The sequence below is a fragment of the Helobdella robusta genome (genome assembly GCF_000326865.2).
Source record: "Helobdella robusta unplaced genomic scaffold HELROscaffold_2, whole genome shotgun sequence".
Classification (NCBI taxonomy): Eukaryota; Metazoa; Annelida; class Clitellata; order Rhynchobdellida; family Glossiphoniidae; genus Helobdella; species Helobdella robusta.
This window is the reverse complement of record NW_008704083.1, coordinates 6,812,515-6,831,234: the sequence shown is the minus strand read 5'-3', so window position 1 is coordinate 6,831,234 and position 18,720 is coordinate 6,812,515. Positions and strand designations below refer to the sequence as shown.

General features: G+C 31.5%; 1 protein-coding gene across 1 annotated transcript; it reads left to right on the top strand.

Annotated features, from left to right (window-relative positions):
• Positions 1-2,583: 2,583 nt before the first annotated feature.
• Positions 2,584-18,122, top strand: HELRODRAFT_106126 (hypothetical protein; the record flags this gene model as incomplete). The annotated part of the gene is made up of 24 exons (XM_009017536.1): positions 2,584-2,701; positions 3,927-3,944; positions 4,073-4,155; positions 6,450-6,554; positions 7,009-7,147; positions 7,256-7,336; positions 7,463-7,548; positions 7,660-7,726; positions 7,883-7,971; positions 8,134-8,217; positions 8,699-8,923; positions 9,874-9,962; positions 10,215-10,317; positions 10,534-10,791; positions 11,015-11,136; positions 11,421-11,517; positions 11,768-11,890; positions 13,115-13,327; positions 13,550-13,697; positions 15,652-16,013; positions 16,705-16,838; positions 17,089-17,206; positions 17,452-17,569; positions 17,695-18,122. The coding sequence occupies 24 exons, from the start codon at positions 2,584-2,586 to the stop codon at positions 17,757-17,759; spliced, it is 3,045 nt and encodes a 1,014-aa protein (XP_009015784.1). The 3' UTR covers positions 17,760-18,122.
• Between the last annotated feature and the right edge of the window lie 598 nt (positions 18,123-18,720).

Here is an 18,720-nt window from a genome sequence, read left to right as displayed (position 1 = left end):
GATTTTTTTTATATCGCATAATTATTCTAAAACTTGTTTAAATTATGCATGAAAAGATCTTTATAAACAATGAGACAATGTTCAATAAATTTATTACGCTAATAATTTGTTTTTTGCTAGTTTTTGTTGACATTTTAATTAATATGGTTAATAATATTGCTTTAATTTAAATTTTAAAATTTTGGATTGTTACACTCTCTTTAAACTACCGATCATTGTAGATATCGAAAGCTGTACAATTGCGTTGTTCCTGTTCTTTCATATTTAAAATAAACAATGTCGATTGGAATCATTTTTTTCATTTCGATCGAAAATAAATTCTTAGAATGCATTCAAATGTTTTTCATTCAATCATCAGGCAGACAAGCACAAAGAGTAGAATTTCATCATGTCCGTATTGATGCGTTGTTTGTTGGTCAGTCGTCAGACTATCGATGGTCTTCGACCTTGCTTCCCTAACGATTACGATGCTTGCTCAGCACGATACGAATTAGAAAAACCCGATGCCATTAATTGAAGCTTGCTCTTGGAGCACCTAATCGTTAATGAATTACATAGAATTTTTGCGTACGTTCACGCATCACTAAAAGATGGCGCCATGAAAGTCAAGAGAAGTTGCGGGAGCATTTGAAACGAGTTTTTGGGTAAATATTAAGGACGTTACACAAATTAATTAGTAGTTTTTGATTGATCAGATAAGAACCGTTATTTACGTTTGCAATGTTTTACTTCTTAGTACATTATTTGTAATTAGGTTCGTTTACCAAAAAACAAATTTTTCTGCATTTTTTTTCTTAGGGGTCGTCTCAACAACAAATTCATTTAGTTGGGCCCCAAACATACTCTACTAATGCTAACTCAAAATTTTTGTTATTGTTGTAGAGAATTTCGACGCCAAAGCATTATAAAGTTTGTGCAGACATTTCAGTACAATCTTTTTAAAACAACGTACAAGCAACAATGCGTAAAATATTCTGCAAGTTATCGTTTTCTCTGCGGAAACATTTTCTATGGAAATTGAAATTTAAAAAGACTGTTGTTAGCACTTAACATTAACAAATATTTTAATTCTTCTATTGACCATTACTAATTTATTTACTCATATTTCCTAGTTTTGCATTTACATGAAAAGCACTTTAACACGCGTTGCACCTTTATCATACGTTCAACAAATTCGCATATATTAAATATATACCAAATTATATATATAAATATATATATATATAACATGTTTATATGATATAATATAAGCTTATATATTTGGAATATATATATATATATGTATATATATATATATAATATATATATAACATATATATTTGGAATATATATATATATATATATATATATATAATAAACTTATACATTTGGAATATATATATATATATATATATATATATATATATATACATACATACATACATATATATATATAAATATATAGTATAACATATTTATATGTTATAATAAAAACTTATATATTTAGAAAAGTTGTAATGTTAATCCTTGGAGCAACAAGATTTGCTCGCAGCTGTATAGTTCGTAAAATATCAAGTAAAACAAAAAATAACATGGAACATTATAATGTTCTTCTATGTACGTATGTTATATATATATATATATATATACATACATACATATCTGTGTCTGTGTGTGCATGTGAGCAAGCTTATATAAGGTAACAGATCATAAACAACTGATATATGCCAACTATAAAAGAGAAAAAGGATAGCACATATATATATATATATATATATATATATATATATATACATATACATTTACGTCATACATAACCGTTATAGAAGACAATTATACAACAGTATATCTCAATATATTGGCAACATCTTTATATCAGAAGTTATTCTTATTTGATGTAGCTCAGGAAAAAATACATGAAGTGATAAAGCCACACGTAAATATTTATATACACATACTTACACACAAACTTTATTTTAAGAGAATTTTCTTCACACACACAGAGTTTTTTTTATACAGCATAGAAACATACATAACAACATACGCACCGCATACATAAAAACAAATACATAACTGCCAATAAATATATAAGCATTACATTCTTACAAAAACTAAACACATAATTACTTACACACACACACTCACGCACGAACACACACACACTTGTGTATATATATTTATCATCATATATACTATTGTTATAATGTATTATGCATATAATGATAGAGCGATGCACGTTTATATAAGAAGCATGTAACATACATGTATGTACCGTTGTATTGTGCATTGTATTGTGCTAGGAGGATATAGTTGCATCAGTGATCATCATATCATCCATATGGGATGTATGACTCCGACTTTCTATTGCTAGTGGGGAGAAAAAACTTGTAAAAGTGAGATTGCATTGACTCGCAACCTTTGTGAAGAAGGAACCTACTTTGAAGAAGAAGAAGAAGAAGAAAATCCCAACAGCCCAGAAGAAGTTGCATGCCACCACATGCGATTTTTTTTTAACAATTTATAACTTAATTTCGCAAATTCGTAACGACGGACTAAAACTAAAAGTGAACCTGAGTTAATTTAAAAATAAAGCAGGGTTCAGCCATGGATGACTCCCATGCAAAAACGGTGGAAGAAGTACTCCGGTACTTAAACGCTGATGAAAATCTCGGCCTGGACGACGAACAAGTTAAAAGAAACCAAGCTAAATATGGCCCAAACGGTTTGTTTTTACTCTTTAAGTCTTTATTTATGTGTTTGTGTGTCTGGTATACTATAAAAAATAATATGATTGCATTGCTTATTAAATTAATTTTTTGTGAACTTTCAATTAATATTAATTAAATTTTATTTAATAAATATTAATTATTATTATGTTTAAAAAAAGACTTCATGTATTATTGTATTGTAGTCTGTATCTGTAATATTGTAATCTCTAATTAATAGTCTAATCATTAGACTCCAATCCTAATGTAATAATGTAATTGATTGTCAATTGATAGTTTTAGTTTTAATTTAGAATAGATTATTAACCAAGTAATTAAAATTGTGTTAATTTTATTTTTAATTTAAAAAGTTAAGATTAATGATTAATCATTATGACATTAATTAATATTAATAGAATTATTAATTGACTACTATCAAGTGTCAATGTTTAAAGTTTAAATCCATTGTTGTTGATTTTTATTGTTAAATTAATAAAAAAATTTATCAATGATTGACTTTGCAAGTAGTTAATTAATTTAGATTTAAAATAAGGTAATTTATTTGAAATGTAAATATTTTATATAATCTATGAATATCTGCCAGTTAAAATGAACATTTTTTTACTCATTTGATGACTTGTCTGTATGAATATGCCATATTTAAATGTAATCTGGGAAAAGTGCAGGTGTAGATTAGCTGCAAATGCAATCAGAAATTATTGCATCACATCAATCAATTATCACTTAGTCAGTGGCACTATTTGTTTTGAAAATGGAATAATGTCTGACATTGATTTGTTATAAACATTTATGCACAATCAATATTCACTAAACTAAATGAATGACAAATAATTTATATGGTTCGGCATATTTTATCATATTATAATCAAATGCTGATATAAATGTTAATAGGTATAAATTTATAACTTAAAGAAATTCTAGTTTTTAATCTGGCAAAATCCTTTGATTTTTTTTTTCATAAGTTTGATTTTTTTTTCATTGCAATAGAGAGATGTTTACAAACATTATTAAGTTATTTTCAAATGATTTCTCAAGTGGATGTTCCATTGAAAACCTTAACCCAACTTCTTATACCTTTCATTGATTGATTTAAACAATTGTTTTGTCTATTGATTATTCTAATCTGCAGATGTAAAAAAAAAACAATTAATGTGTTTGTTATATTCTTTGTATTATTCAACATTTAATATCTTAAGTTTAAATGTTTAATTTTTTAAACAGAGCTGCCAGCTGAAGAGGGTATGTTTTTTTTTATAACAAAAATCTTTTTGAAGTATCATTGATTATGAGTTTTCAACTTTTGTTATTTAGTGAAAAAGTTCAACAATCTAGATCTGATTTATGTTGAAAAAAATTTTCTTTTTTAGGAAAAACAATATGGGAGTTGATCTTTGAGCAGTTTGATGATCTTTTGGTGAAGATTCTTTTATCTGCAGCCATTATTTCGTTTGTAGGTATTTTTCAATAAATTTAATTAACTTAAGATAATTTTTATACGATCTGTAAATATTTATTTATTCTATCTTTATCAATATTCATTTTTATCTGTTGTCCACGTTTTTCAATTGTTGCTTATAATGTGATTGATGGCACATTGGTAGATTGTTTAAACTTACATAAAAAAAATCAAATGCAGTATAGAAAAATATTTTACTGTTTTGACTGATATAACAAAGATTATACCTGAATTGAAATTTGAAAACAAAAAATTTATGTTCAATATTTGACACATTTAAAATTAAACTTTCTAGAATTAATTTTTCTTGGTAAGGTAGATTACCTTTATTTAGTCTCATTTTAGTTTCAGTCTAAAACAGTTTAGTTTCAATCTAAAAATCACCCAATGTTCTTCATTTTGAAATGTGTTGATATATTGTCTTTTAGAGGTTGATTTATTTTTTTTACTTATTTTGACATCATTACTACTACTGTTGTAGCTGCTATCAGGGTTACTCCTATATTGTTAATACGTTGTTTGTCATTTGCAGTTGTGAATGCTTTTGTTAAATGACATACATTGTTCTGTGCGCTATGATTATTTGCTATATAATGTTCTACTAATGCTCTAGTCACAAATGAAATAACTAGGTACAATTCAATTTTATTTTTAACTCTCTGATGATGTCAATGCTATGCTGCTTAATAACCAATCAATGTCAACTGCCATTTTAAATTTATTGCAAAATTTTGAATGGAGTTGAGAGTTGATGTACGTTACTTTGGTGGTGACTGGTGATATTTAATGTTACATACAAATCAGATAGATGGGCAGGCAGACTCAACAAACATGTTTACATGCTGTTAAATAGTTAAAAATATATTAGACTAATGTTGCAAATATTGTTGTAAGTTTTGGTCTTCATGTGCCAAATACAGCTTAAATTCGTTTTCCATTTGAATAATTTTTAATGTTTTCAAAATTATTTGGCTATTATTAAATGACAAATCTTTAGTCTTTATCAACAATATTTTTTTGTATGAAATTAAACATAAGATAATTTAATTAAAGATGGTTGTGTATAGGTAAAAAAAATTGATGCAAATACAAAACTATCCCAAATCACACATTTTCAGTTGGAATCTCATTTATTTGTTAAACATTTTTTTTCACTAATGTTTCTCATGCACATACATCGGCTGACGTTGTTATATCTGTATTTTTCTAAACTTGAGTTATTTATAACAGCCATGTTTTTGTTGATTGATGGCTGAGATAATGAAGTTAGTGAGAGTTTGAAAAAAAAGAGAGAAAGAGAGAGAGAGTTATAGTTTCTTAGGTAAACTGCTATTAAAAGTGATAACCAAAAGGAAGAAAGAGGAGAGAGAGAGAGGGGGGGGGGGGAGAAAACGAGTGAGGAAGAAAAGAAAATGATCATAGATCTTATGTTTTAAAATGAACAAATGAGTGGAAGATTTAAGAATAAATGTATAATTTTGAGAATGAGAATGAATAGATGAATGAATGAATGAGTGAATGAAAAATGAGCGATTGAAAGAACACAGGTGCATTATTATATCTGTTGACGTTCTGTTTATGTTGTTCAACCATTGAATTATTTTGTTATTTCCGTTACTTACTGTATATTCTTTATAAATATTTGCACACACACACAACTTTTGTTGTTTCAAGTAGAGAAACCCATTTACGTTCATCACTACTAGATCAATATTTCGCCTTTGTTATATTATGTTGTTTAAATCTGCTGCTTGCAGATCAATTAGTAACTGCTAACTTTGTTCATTTATTTGTTTTTGTATGACAAAATTTAATCATTTTTGAAAATATTTCATTATATTTTTCTTTATTGTACATAACTTATTTATTTTTTTATAACCTGTGCCAATTTATTTTAAAATCAAATGCTACATAGCAAAGTTGAATTTTAATACATCAATAGATTTGAGTAGTAAAAAAATAAGAAATAGAATTGTTATAATCTTGTTATGTTTATGAAGGAATGATTAACGTGTAACCTTGGAGAGGAGCATTGATATGAGGAGGGCATTGAGTTCATAACCAAGTGATGCGTTTGCATCCTTTAATGAAACTGTTGTTCAACATGCTATGTGGGAGACTACTACGTTTTAATATCATTTTAAAGAATTTTCAGCTTTTAAACATGCGTTCAAAGTTTTTGAATTTACATGTAAGATCTTATACACTTGTAATGTTTATGATTAATTTAAAAGTTTTATATCATTGTCACACAAAGTTTCACTGAAACAACATCTAACAATTTTAAGGTTTTGGCCTGGTTTGAAGAATCGGAAGAACAACTGACTGCCTTTGTAGAACCTTTTGTAATTTTGCTCATTCTTATCGCTAATGCAGTTGTTGGTGTCTGGCAGGTTGGTGTTTACGTTCCAATTTGTTCATTGTCGACATCAGTTGAATGAATGCATGAATGAATGAATTTTGTTATTCAAAATGCAGTGTTAGAAAAAATTCTCAGTACAAATTGTGAAGGTAATAATTTTTGTAACATCATATCCTTTAGATGAAGCAAACTACCTGACATTTCTTATAAAAAAATATAGATGCTACCTCGCTTCTGCCATGTGTTGCTTCCCATCATAAATGCTTTCATTTTTTTGAACATCATCATTGCATTTTTTTTCTGCCAAATTATGATTGAGGCTTGTAGTGATAAATTATTGAAAGTTAAAGCAGTTTTTTTAAGTATATTCGCGACCATCTTCATAATATTCAATTTATGTTAACATTTAGTCATTTAAATAACAATCCTACACAAATGTTTAATTTGGATTTTGGACATTTGTTCACTTGTTTTTCAAAATTCAGGAGCGGAACGCTGAAGATGCCATCGAAGCCCTAAAAGAATACGAACCGGAAATAGCGAAGGTCATTCGAAAAAACCACAGGGGTGTGCAGAGAATTAAGGCTCGTGAACTTGTGCCTGGAGATATCGTCGACGTTTCTGGTTGGTTCATTTTTTTGGTTACCGAGGTTTACTTACTTTCACTTCAAAATTGAAGTTCAGCACAAACATTGAAACTAATAACACCAAAAATAATTTCTTGCTTGGTAGTTGGAGACAAGGTACCAGCAGATGTGCGCATCATCAAAGTCCTTTCTACCACCCTGCGTGTTGACCAAGCTATCCTTACTGGTCAGTTTCGTTTCTATTTCTAAATTCTATTTGTTTATTTAATATTTTTTTAAATCAAAATAAATAAAAATGTTTACGTAGTTTTAAGAATTTTTTTTTAGAAAACTTTTAAAACTTCGTGAACAGGTGAGAGCGTTTCAGTCTTAAAGCATTCAGATGCTATCCCCGACCCACGAGCTGTCAATCAGGATAAAAAGAACATACTCTTCTCTGTCAGTTCATGTCATCTTTCTTCTTTCAAAATTTAATTTACTAGTCTCAAAACCAAGTTATTCAAAAATCCAACATATTAACACTGAACATTGTTACAATTAATTTATCAGGGAACGAACATTGCAGCTGGAAAATGTAGAGGTGTTGTCATCGGGACTGGCTTGAATACTGAAATTGGTGGGTTGGTTGAAATGTTAAATAAATTTTCATGAAAACTGTTTATGTGGCCATTTTAGCATTTGAGCAGAGTTCTGAAGATTTTATTTAAAAGATGTATCCGAGTTTCATTGGTCGGTTGTCTTATAAGGACAGTTCAATTCATTTTTTTTTCAGGTAAAATCAGAACTGAGATGTCAGAAACGGAATCTGAGAAAACTCCTCTGCAACAAAAGCTTGATGAATTTGGCCAGCAATTGTCCAAAGTTTGTTTTTAATTCGTTTCCAAGACATGTGATAGTTAACTTGAAAAATGTTTAGTTTATGCCTGGCGATATCTCTTAAAATGGTGAACAAATGATACTCTTAACGCAACAGCATTAACTAAAAAATGCACACGGTAGTATATGAGACAATGATTGTTGCAGGTGATATCGCTGGTGTGCATAGCGGTGTGGGCCATCAACATTGGCCACTTCAATGATCCCGCCCACGGAGGCTCATGGCTGAAGGTTTCCAGTTTTTTTAAATTCTATTCCATTGTTTTGCCGGGTTTCTTAAATAAGAATGAAAATTTAAGTTATGGCAAATTTTCGTTCCTGTTATTGTTAACGTTCAATTTGCTGTTTCTAGCTTAGTTATGAGATGGTTATCATCATTATCTGCCGTTTAATCAATCAATCAATCAATCAATAATCAATCGATGAGTTTTTAATCCTTTGGGGAACCGCTGGAGTTGATGATGTCTTTTTTATTGTAGATTTCAAAAATCTTTTCTTATCTTTTCCCAATTTTATTGCATTCAATTTTCCACCCCATTTCACCCTGCAATGTCATCTCTCCATTTCTTAGCAGACTTTCCAACTTTTCATTCCCAGTTTCTTTATATTATTTGTATTAGTTATCATTTAATAACATCGAATGTCAAACTTCTAGAAAATTTATTACAATGCACCATCAACCACAAAAGACCACAACGATTCACGAACGCAGGGTGCAGTTTACTACTTCAAGATCGCTGTGGCTCTTGCAGTCGCTGCCATCCCCGAAGGTCTGCCTGCCGTCATCACGACCTGCCTCGCTCTGGGAACTCGTAGAATGGCCAAGAAGAACGCCATTGTTAGAAGCCTGCCCTCCGTCGAAACGCTAGGATGCACATCCGTCATTTGCTCTGATAAGACCGGAACTCTCACAACCAATCAGATGTCTGTTTGCAGAGTTAGTTTTTAGATTAATTTGTTTGTATGTATGCGCGCGCGCGCGCGTGCGTGAGTGCGTGTCTTCGGATTTGGTTGTTGTTGTTTTTGACTGGTCAGTAGATTGATTGTAGCTTCTTCTTTTCTTTGTCTGTTTTGCTGTTTTTTCATTGTAGTTAGGGTTTTATCGTGTTTTTAATTTATGTCATGAATTTACTTTGTTGTCTTGATTGATTTATATCTTTGTATGATATCTTAATAGCTGGAGTGGATGTTGTTACAGATGAGCATTTGTGTTGCTGCGTTGGTGTTTGTGATGCTATTCTGTTGAGTTGATGTGTCTGTCGATGTTTTTTAACAAATACTCTTTAGTTTTTATTTAATGATTTTTTTTCGTTTTTCAACAATTATATTTATTTTTAATTTTGTAAGTTTTAAAGTCATTAATCTGACAAAAAAAATTTTCAATGTTTTAGATTTACCTAGTTTGCTTGATTTTCACCAAGCAGATTTTAATTTATTTTGAATCTAAATATTGAAACACATTATAAACTTTTGTTATTTATCTCAAAGCATGGAGCATTACTTATTATCAGGCTTGCAATAAAGAGAAAGTTTCTGCTTTATGTTAAATTGACTGAACTTGAGGCTATCAACATTCTTCTGATTGAATTTCTACATGCAGTTATAAGTTATTTATACTGAATTTTTTTATTTGTATGATGCAAAATGAAGTAATAATTAAACGATATTATTATTATTAAATCGGTCAAATGTTTAGTTATTTAATCCGTTTTAAACTATTTTTCCTATTTCATTTATTAATTTGATCATTCGTTCTTTCATTGATTAATTGATTAATTAATTAATTCATTCATTCATTTATTCATCCATTCATTAAGAAATTCATTCATTCATTAAAAAATTCATTCATTAAGAAATTCGTTCTAGCAGCACATAATTTTTTTACAGTTGTTCATCTTCAACAAGACTTCGGAGAATCAGTTTGGAACAGTTCAGTTTGATGTTACAGGGTCGACATACGCGCCTGAAGGAGAATTGTTAGTCGGTGCATGTAACTTTCAACTTGCTGCCAGCTACTTCGTTCTAGCTTCCCTTCTCTTGCTTATATTGTTTTATTAGTGCTAGTTATTTAAAACGGATTACTCCTAAACGTCTTCATTATGTTTTCAGTTCGGGTAGAGTTGTAATTTTTTCCAATTGTCACTAGGTTACCTTCCATATTTTTTCATGTCAAGCAAATAGTATTTTTCATGTTTTAACTTAAAATGAATGAATAACTGAATGTGAAGGTACCAGGCAGGCAAGCCGGCGAGGGCCTGCGATTATGATGGTCTCGTTGAGTTGGCCACCATCTGCTCTCTCTGCAACGATTCCAGTGTCGATTTCAACGAGGTTTGTTTGTTTCTTTGTTTGTTTCTTGCATTCCTTATTAATTATCTTGCTTATCAAAGTTTTTTGATTTATAAGCATCTTAGTCATTCACTTCAATGATAACTTGTGTTCAAACCAATTCTACATAAGCGTTCACCAACGCTGTTGATTGATAAAGTTAACTTTTGATTTTTAAAAATATTGGAAAGTATTTTTTTTATAAATTCTAATTACCAGTCGAAAGGAATGTTTGAGAAGGTTGGTGAGGCCACTGAAACCGCTCTGACAGTTCTCGTTGAGAAGTTGAACCCGTACAACTTGGACAAATCAGGTTTGAAACAAAAGGAGCTGGGAACTTACTGCAACCAGAACATCCAGGCCATGTGGAAGAAGGAGTTCACGCTTGAATTCTCGAGAGACAGAAAGTCCATGAGTTCATTCTGCACTCCTATCAAAGCTACCAAACTATCTGCTGGTCCCAAACAATTTATCAAGGTTTGTGGTTTTGGTCTAGGTTCATTACTATTTTATTTCCATCTTTCGTGAAACATGTGTTCAAGGTATAGCAGTAGATTGTTATATGCCGTACGATCCTCAATTCAATATTTGTAAACTAATGTTTTCAATATTATAAAACTTTATGAGACTAAATGTTTGCCGACAAAACAACTGAACAATTGAATGATATGCACCGACTGATATTGCATGCGCTTTACAGGGAGCTCCAGAAGGATTGCTTGATAGGTGCAACTTTGTGAGAGTTGGCACTGAGAAAGTCGCCATGACTCCTCAGTTGAAGGCTGAAATCATCAAACACGTCAGATACTATGGAACAGGTTTGTTCATTACTTTCCATTTCATCCATTCCACATTTTATAACGATTGTTAAGAATTTTGAAATGATTTAATCAGAAACGCCATTGTTTTTAAAATATTTGCCAAGTTAACGGTCTGATACATTATTGACTTGTTGTTATGTATGGTGTTACATCGTTCTCATCACTTAATGTTATACCAGTTTGGGCCAGATATAAAAAAGCTTTACATTGAGCTGGTAAGGGTTTTATGTTGTGCGTAATTCTGTCACGTTAGCATTATGTTGAGTGGCGGAACTTTACAGGTAGAGATACGTTGAGATGTTTGGCGCTGGCTACCATTGATTCTCCACTGAAGAGAGAGGAGATGAATTTGGAAGATTCAACAAAATTCGTGAAATATGAGGTGAGGTCCTTACTTCTTTATTTCATCCTCATACCAAATTTCTAACATCGTGTCATTTCTTTTACAATAATGTAAGCCTTCAGATGTTCTCAATATTTTATATATATATATTTTAATTATAGCCAAAAAGCTGGATATTAGCGATACACTGGAAATTTCAGAAAATTTTAGCAAAAACATTTTATAGTTGAAAAAACTAAGCAGTAATAAAGTGTTTTATATTTTTCTGCATTCAATAATTTCCCCCCAGACGAACTGCACATTTGTCGGAGTGGTTGGGATGTTGGACCCTCCAAGGAAGGAGGTTATTGAGGCAATCAAGAACTGCAGGCTGGCTGGCATTCGCGTCATCGTCATCACTGGAGACAACAAGGTTGGTACTACCATTTTTGAGTTGCTTGCCAGGGAGGTCATTTTGATCTCGCTTTTATATTTCTGCATTTCGAGAATATGAGTTTATGCAAAATGTTTTTGTTTTAAATTTCTAGTAAGTCGAGTCGAAGTGCGTTGTTCATCTCTTTGAAGATCGAGATAAAAATTCATTCTTTATTCAGAACGCTTGAAATTGTATCTCCTTTGCAGATGCACTGATGAATTTTTTCTTTGAATATTTTAATCTTGTTTGCAAACCATTTGTTCAGAAAATCGCCTAGTGTCTTATTTTTTTTAGTTTGTGCGTACGTAAGCACAAATTAAATTTTTTTAAACAAATATCCTAAAAAATCGTTTGTAGATAGATTTGCTTTGCCACCGTTTTAATTCATTCGTGTTGTTTTCGTTAGACAAAATAATTTATATTACATGGGTTCTTCGTTTTTTCTTCATCTTCATCATAACTGCTATCTTCTAATGAGTTAACACTGTTTACGTCACTCACGTATGTGCTGTGCATTGTTGGTTTTGTTGCTACTGGCTGCAAATCTCTTGTTTTGCTGTTGCTTAAGTTTTAATTTTTGTTATGTAATGAAACAAACATGATGATTGGCTGTTTGCACTCACACTTTTTTGATCATTTATTCATTCGTTCGCTTTTTCCTTCATTCCTTCTTTTTTTTATTTCTGCACCATGTTCACATTAAACCGAAATAACATTTATTTCAGTTTCTTTTATATTCAGCATATTCAGCAGTTTTTACTTTCTTTGATGATTCGTAGAGAAAAATTGATGCAATCTGTGAAGATTGATGGAGAACAAACAGTCGATTAAAGATATCTTTTAAACATTTATTCAATTACGAACACTTCAGGTTTAACGAATTTAGTTTTATAGTATCAAACTATTTTTAGGTGGAGTGATTTATTTTCTTAAATTCAAACCTAATGTGAAGTTCATGATAATAAATGGTTGCAACTCTATAAGAAGAAATCAAATTATTTTTCAACCTTATCAAAATTGATAAATTTGTAATATTTTCAAATCTCACATATAATTTCGACTTCATTAAGTGGTAAAATACGGTCTTCATAAATTAAATCTATTAAAATTAGTAGATTCAGTTAATGTTTTAACTAAAAACTCAGTTGATAATAAGCACGAGAGCCGAATGTACATCTGTACAGACCCATGTTAAAAGATCAAACATGTTGTTGCTGACAGGCCACAGCAGAAGCAATCTGTCGTCGTATTGGGGTGTTCAGTGAGACGGAGAAGACAGAATACAAATCGTTCACGGGTCGCGAGTTTGATGACCTCACTCCACTGGATCAGGCCAGAGCAGTGAGGGGCGCCAGGCTGTTTGCAAGAGTGGAACCTGCACACAAGAGCAAAATTGTCGAGTACTTACAAGCTGATGGGGAAATATCCGCCATGGTGTGTCATCTTCCTTTACACTATTATTCGTATTCATTTAATCAATATTTTAAAGCGTGTATTTTGGTTTTTGAGCTATTTTAAAATTTTGAATAGAAAAATTTATAAGATTTGTACTCATATTGGTTGATAAAAAATTTCGTATAAAAATTTACGTGCGTGTTTGTAAGATAATATAGCATTATTGTAAGTTTTGTAACCAACCAACCAACCAACAAACAGACGGGAGATGGTGTAAATGACGCACCAGCTCTGAAGAAAGCGGAAATAGGAATTGCCATGGGATCAGGCACGGCTGTTGCCAAGTCAGCTTCTGAGATGGTTTTGGCAGACGATAACTTCTCAACCATCGTGGCAGCCGTTGAGGAAGGTACTGATGAGACCATTGTCAATTATTTCAATTTTCGTCCAGTTTCAAAATATATTTTTTGAAGTATAGATCTAATTAAGACCTCATTTGTTTGTTTTGTTTACTAGTTGTTTGTTTGCAGCAGATGCTATCTGCTAACAACGGCAACAACAACAATATTGATGTACTTTAATTAGCAATATGGAGCGCTCGGTGTCTTTTTGTTGTAGATAAGAAAATGTTTTTGGCATAACTATGTGTGCTGTCTGCCGATGATGTTATCAATCATACTCTGTTGACGTGAAACTTTTTATTTGTGTTCTTTTCTCGTTAAAAAAATATGAGAAAATGGTACATCTATTCACAATACCGCTTTATTTGAAAATTATTGATGTGTTAATATTGAGAGTTTAGTTTGGGAGTACATAGGTTTGCGCCTGTATCATAAATATCTAGTACCTTGGTATCTGTTTTATCTGCTATTTCGATATCTTAGTTATCTTGTACCTTTGTGTTTTATCCAACCAAGTTTTTTTGTTGTTTGGAATCTAAGGTATCTAATATTTTGGCACATGATATATTTGTACCTTGATATCTGATTTGTTTGGTAGAGGTCAGCTAAGGTCATTTTTACAAAACCTAGGGAATTAAATCGGCTGCTTCTTTCTTTCTTTCTCTCTCTCTTTCTCTCTCTCTCTCTCTCTCTCTCTCTCTGAATATAATAAATTGAACATTTATTAACATACACAATTATCATTGTTCTTTCATTGGTCAAATTATTTCAATGAAAGCCTGTGGACGTTTCAATCACACTCACAAAAATATCACACACAAAAACACACACATTCACACAAACAAACACACACACTCAAACATTATTTGACTTCTACGACTAAACCGGTCAGGTACATACACTGCTTAATTAAGAATATGGTTGTTGGGGCTTCCACTTACAATCTTGATGATGCTAGCTCAGTTGTTATAAGTGTGTTAACTGAATGGCAGACTCATCAGTTAGCGTGTAGGTAATATTTATGGATCGCTTCCGAGAGGATAATTTTTTGCTGAAAATTGTGATAGAATGATGGCGAAGAGGAGGACGACAATAGTGAATGCTCGCGGTGCATATTTGTTGCTTCTAACTGTTTACTTAGAGTATGCTTTACACAAAATGATTTTTGTACTAACTCGTGAATAGCAAGCAAAACAACATGGAGTAAAAAACAGCTGACGAACATTAGAGGCAAATAAGGAGAAGATTTTATTAGTAATTTTAATAAGAAAAGGAAGCACTTAGGCGCAGTGCACTGCACTGCAATAACAGGTGTTGTGTTATGTTGGCGTTAAAAATTTATCAATTTTTATAAAAATTATTCAGCTGCGTTTGTATTTTAAGTTTCACTTTTGAAGACAAAATATAAATTGTTTGGCTGCTTCGCGCGTTATTTTTCTCTTTTGTATTTTTTTATTTTTTCCACTGTCATATTCAATCATAACAATAATTGATATCCCCAAAGAATTTTTATTAAGTATGTTGTTTGTCTGCAATCTTTTTCTCTGCTGGTTGTTTACTTTTTGTTTGTTGAGCAGTCGAATGAGTTTTCATCCTTCAATTATTCTACCATCCCTTGTTTGCGCTTATTGTTGTGTTTTTTTTTTATTTCACAAATTCATTATAATAGTTTTTAGATTTAAAATTGGCAAAGATTGGAAACGAGTTTTGAAATGTCATAGATCATAATTTATACATGCTGTCATTTATCATAAACTTGCTCAGAAATCATTGATAAGAAAACGCTCCGGTGCGTATGAGTTTTTTAAATAATTCGTTTTTTTTTTAATTTTTACAATGCACATTACAAAGTATAGATCTATTGAGAATACGTTACGGACAAGCACACAACTTGTCGTACTCTCATTTAATATTTCCAAATTCATTCAATGTTTCATTTTTCTGCAAATTTCAATCGTCCAGGTCGTGCCATATACAACAACATGAAGCAGTTCATTCGTTACTTGATCTCATCGAACATCGGAGAGGTGGTATGCATCTTCTTGACGGCTGCTCTGGGCATGCCTGAGGCTCTCATCCCAGTTCAACTACTCTGGGTCAACCTGGTCACCGACGGACTGCCGGCTACTGCTCTCGGTTTCAATCCTCCAGACCTGGACATCATGAAGAAACCTCCTAGGTCGGCCAAAGAGCCTCTGATCAGCAACTGGCTGTTCTTCAGGTACATGGCTATTGGTGGTTACGTCGGTGCAGCCACTGTCGGAGCTTCTGCTTGGTGGTTCACCTTCTACGACAAGGGGCCTCAACTGAACTTTTATCAGATGGTAGGTTGCTAATTCAGTTTGCCTCATCCACTTAAGATATAATTCACAAGTGAAAATTTCTAGTGAAAATTTTAACGCTAATAACTTCATTTGAGTTTGACATAAAAAAAATATGTATATTGATATTTATATCAACTTAATGCAAACATGTATGCAAAGTTTCGTGCAAACTTCGATCACTGTTAGTTTTCGCAGCCATAAACACAGGAGTTCTCTTTATTTTTTTATGTTTCCAAGTACCACTTGCTTTCCTCTTAAGAATTGCATTATGGGCGTTTTGTATTACTTTTTAGTTGCATAATATTTTTTAATCTCCAACTCTTTTAAAATTTTATTGATACATTTTTTTTCAATTGCTTGATTGAGAATAAGAAAGCCCATGTTAATTGTATAATTTTGTAATTGTAATTAATGTATGCTTAGTTTTTGTATTACCTTTAATATTTTCCTATAGATCCAGTCATTAAATAAAAATAATTGCGTTCATTTGCATCAACTGGACGGCCTACTGTTTTTAATTTTGAGACTAATTTGTTGTTGTTTCTACATTGCTATAAGAAAATCATTTTCAACAAAGAAGCGGTTCTAATGGAGACCGTCAGTAAATTTACCAGAATTTCTGACTTCATCGCTTTAAAAATAAAAAATATCGAACGATAGAAAATTAACGATCTACAAATTGTGCTCGCAGACACATCACATGCAGTGCCCTGCTGAACCTCGCATGTTCCCTGGAATCGATTGCGACATCTTTGAAAATCCCAAGCCCAAAACCATGGCACTGTCAGTGCTCGTTGTCATCGAGATATTCAACGCACTCAACAGGTTGGCAGTGATTATTATTTGAATGTTTTTGGGAATCTGTAGTTCAAAACTGTTTTTCCTCGTCTGCAGTGTTCAGCATGCTTATTGCCTGTGCATACGTGTTGTGCTTAGAATTAGATTTATTTAGACTGATTTTTATTAAAATCTGCGACAAATTTGAATGACTGAAATTCTTTGCGTTATTTTTATTAAATAACCCATCAATCATATATTATTTCCAGTAAGCAAGCGCCGTATAATTTCTAATCAGTATTTCAGAGAATCAATCGTTACTGGTCATGCCTCCCTGGTGCAATCTCTGGCTCATGGGCGCCATCGTTCTTTCTATGAGCTTGCATTTTGTTATCCTAGAAGTCGATTTCCTCTCGGTCAGTTGAAGGATTGAATGGATGAACGAATTGAGTGATAGATAAATAAATGAAACAATCTGTAATAACCGTTCAACGGTTATAGATAGATTGATGGGCAGTAGCACATCTCGGATGTTTTCTTTTTTGTTTGGAAAAAGAATTTTGGTTAATGAAATTCTATTGTTACATCAAACATTCAATCAATTTCACTGCTGAACCTGATGAAATAAAACTGAAATACTTCCTCCCTGGCCGCCCAACAGACCGTCTTCCAGATAACGCCCCTGACATTTGAGGAGTGGATAGCTGTGCTCAAAATATCCTTCCCCGTCATCTTAATCGATGAAGTTCTCAAACTGATCGCCAGGAAATTCACTGATGGTCAGTTTCGTTTCTATATGTTGGTCAATAATGATGAATGGTGGTTTTTAATAGGATACTTTACGCAATTTTACTGTTTTCAGTCTGATATCATTTAAATTTCCATGAATAATGAAATTTTTTAGTTGCCGTGGCAGTCGATCCCATGGCTGTGGACAAGATGTACGAGAGAAGAAGAACCCTGTACTAAAAATATTTTCTGCAACGTCATAATTAATTTTTTTAATTATTAATTCATTTCATTAAGACATAAATTTGTGAAATTTTTTAAATTAACGCGATGATTATGATGATGATATTGTTTTTATTCTTTCTAGATTTTGTGGGATTTCATAATTTTTACCGTTTTTATTTCATTCTTACAGTTTCTTTTTAGGATTTGTTTTGTAAAGTTAGTTCTTGAAATGGTTGTTAACTGGTTGTAGATAGCAGCGCATCGCTAATCTCATCTCCTACTCTCACATTTGATATTCTCATGTTTGATATTATTTTTATTTATTTATTATTTTCTACTTTTATTTTCTTATCTGGAGAAGCAATGTGTGAAAATTTGTGGTTGGTTGATTCGTTCTCATCAGCATCCACTTTTTCACGCTTGTATCATTTGCAGAAATTTGTTAATTTTTACTTTCGTTAAATCTCTTTTTAAATTTTTTTTGGTCTTCTTCAGTTAGCTGGAGAATGATTTGCGTGGCGATAATAACAATAATATTTACTGAGAATAAAGGCATAATGAAGCAACGATGATAGTTATTTATTATAGCTGGCGTTGTGATTATTTTATCACGATAAAAAGCGTAACAAAGAAAATCATACTTAGAACATTTTTAAAATCGGAGATTGTTTTAATATCTTTGCTATTGTGAACTAAGTAGAGGTGTGTAAGTAGAAAAATAATTGGCCAGTATTTTATTTTTCATATTATTGTTATTATTGTCACTCAGATTATTTTCCTTGCTTTATTTTCAAATAAATTATTTCTACATTTAATTTCTACATTTTTAATTTTTGTTCAGACTCCGTTGAGTGATCTTCATAATATGCATATATATTTGTTTATTATGTTTATTTTAGTTTTTAATTAGTATTGTTATTTATATTCATTTTATTCATCTGGATCTCACCTATTTCGTATTTTTTTCGGAATTCTT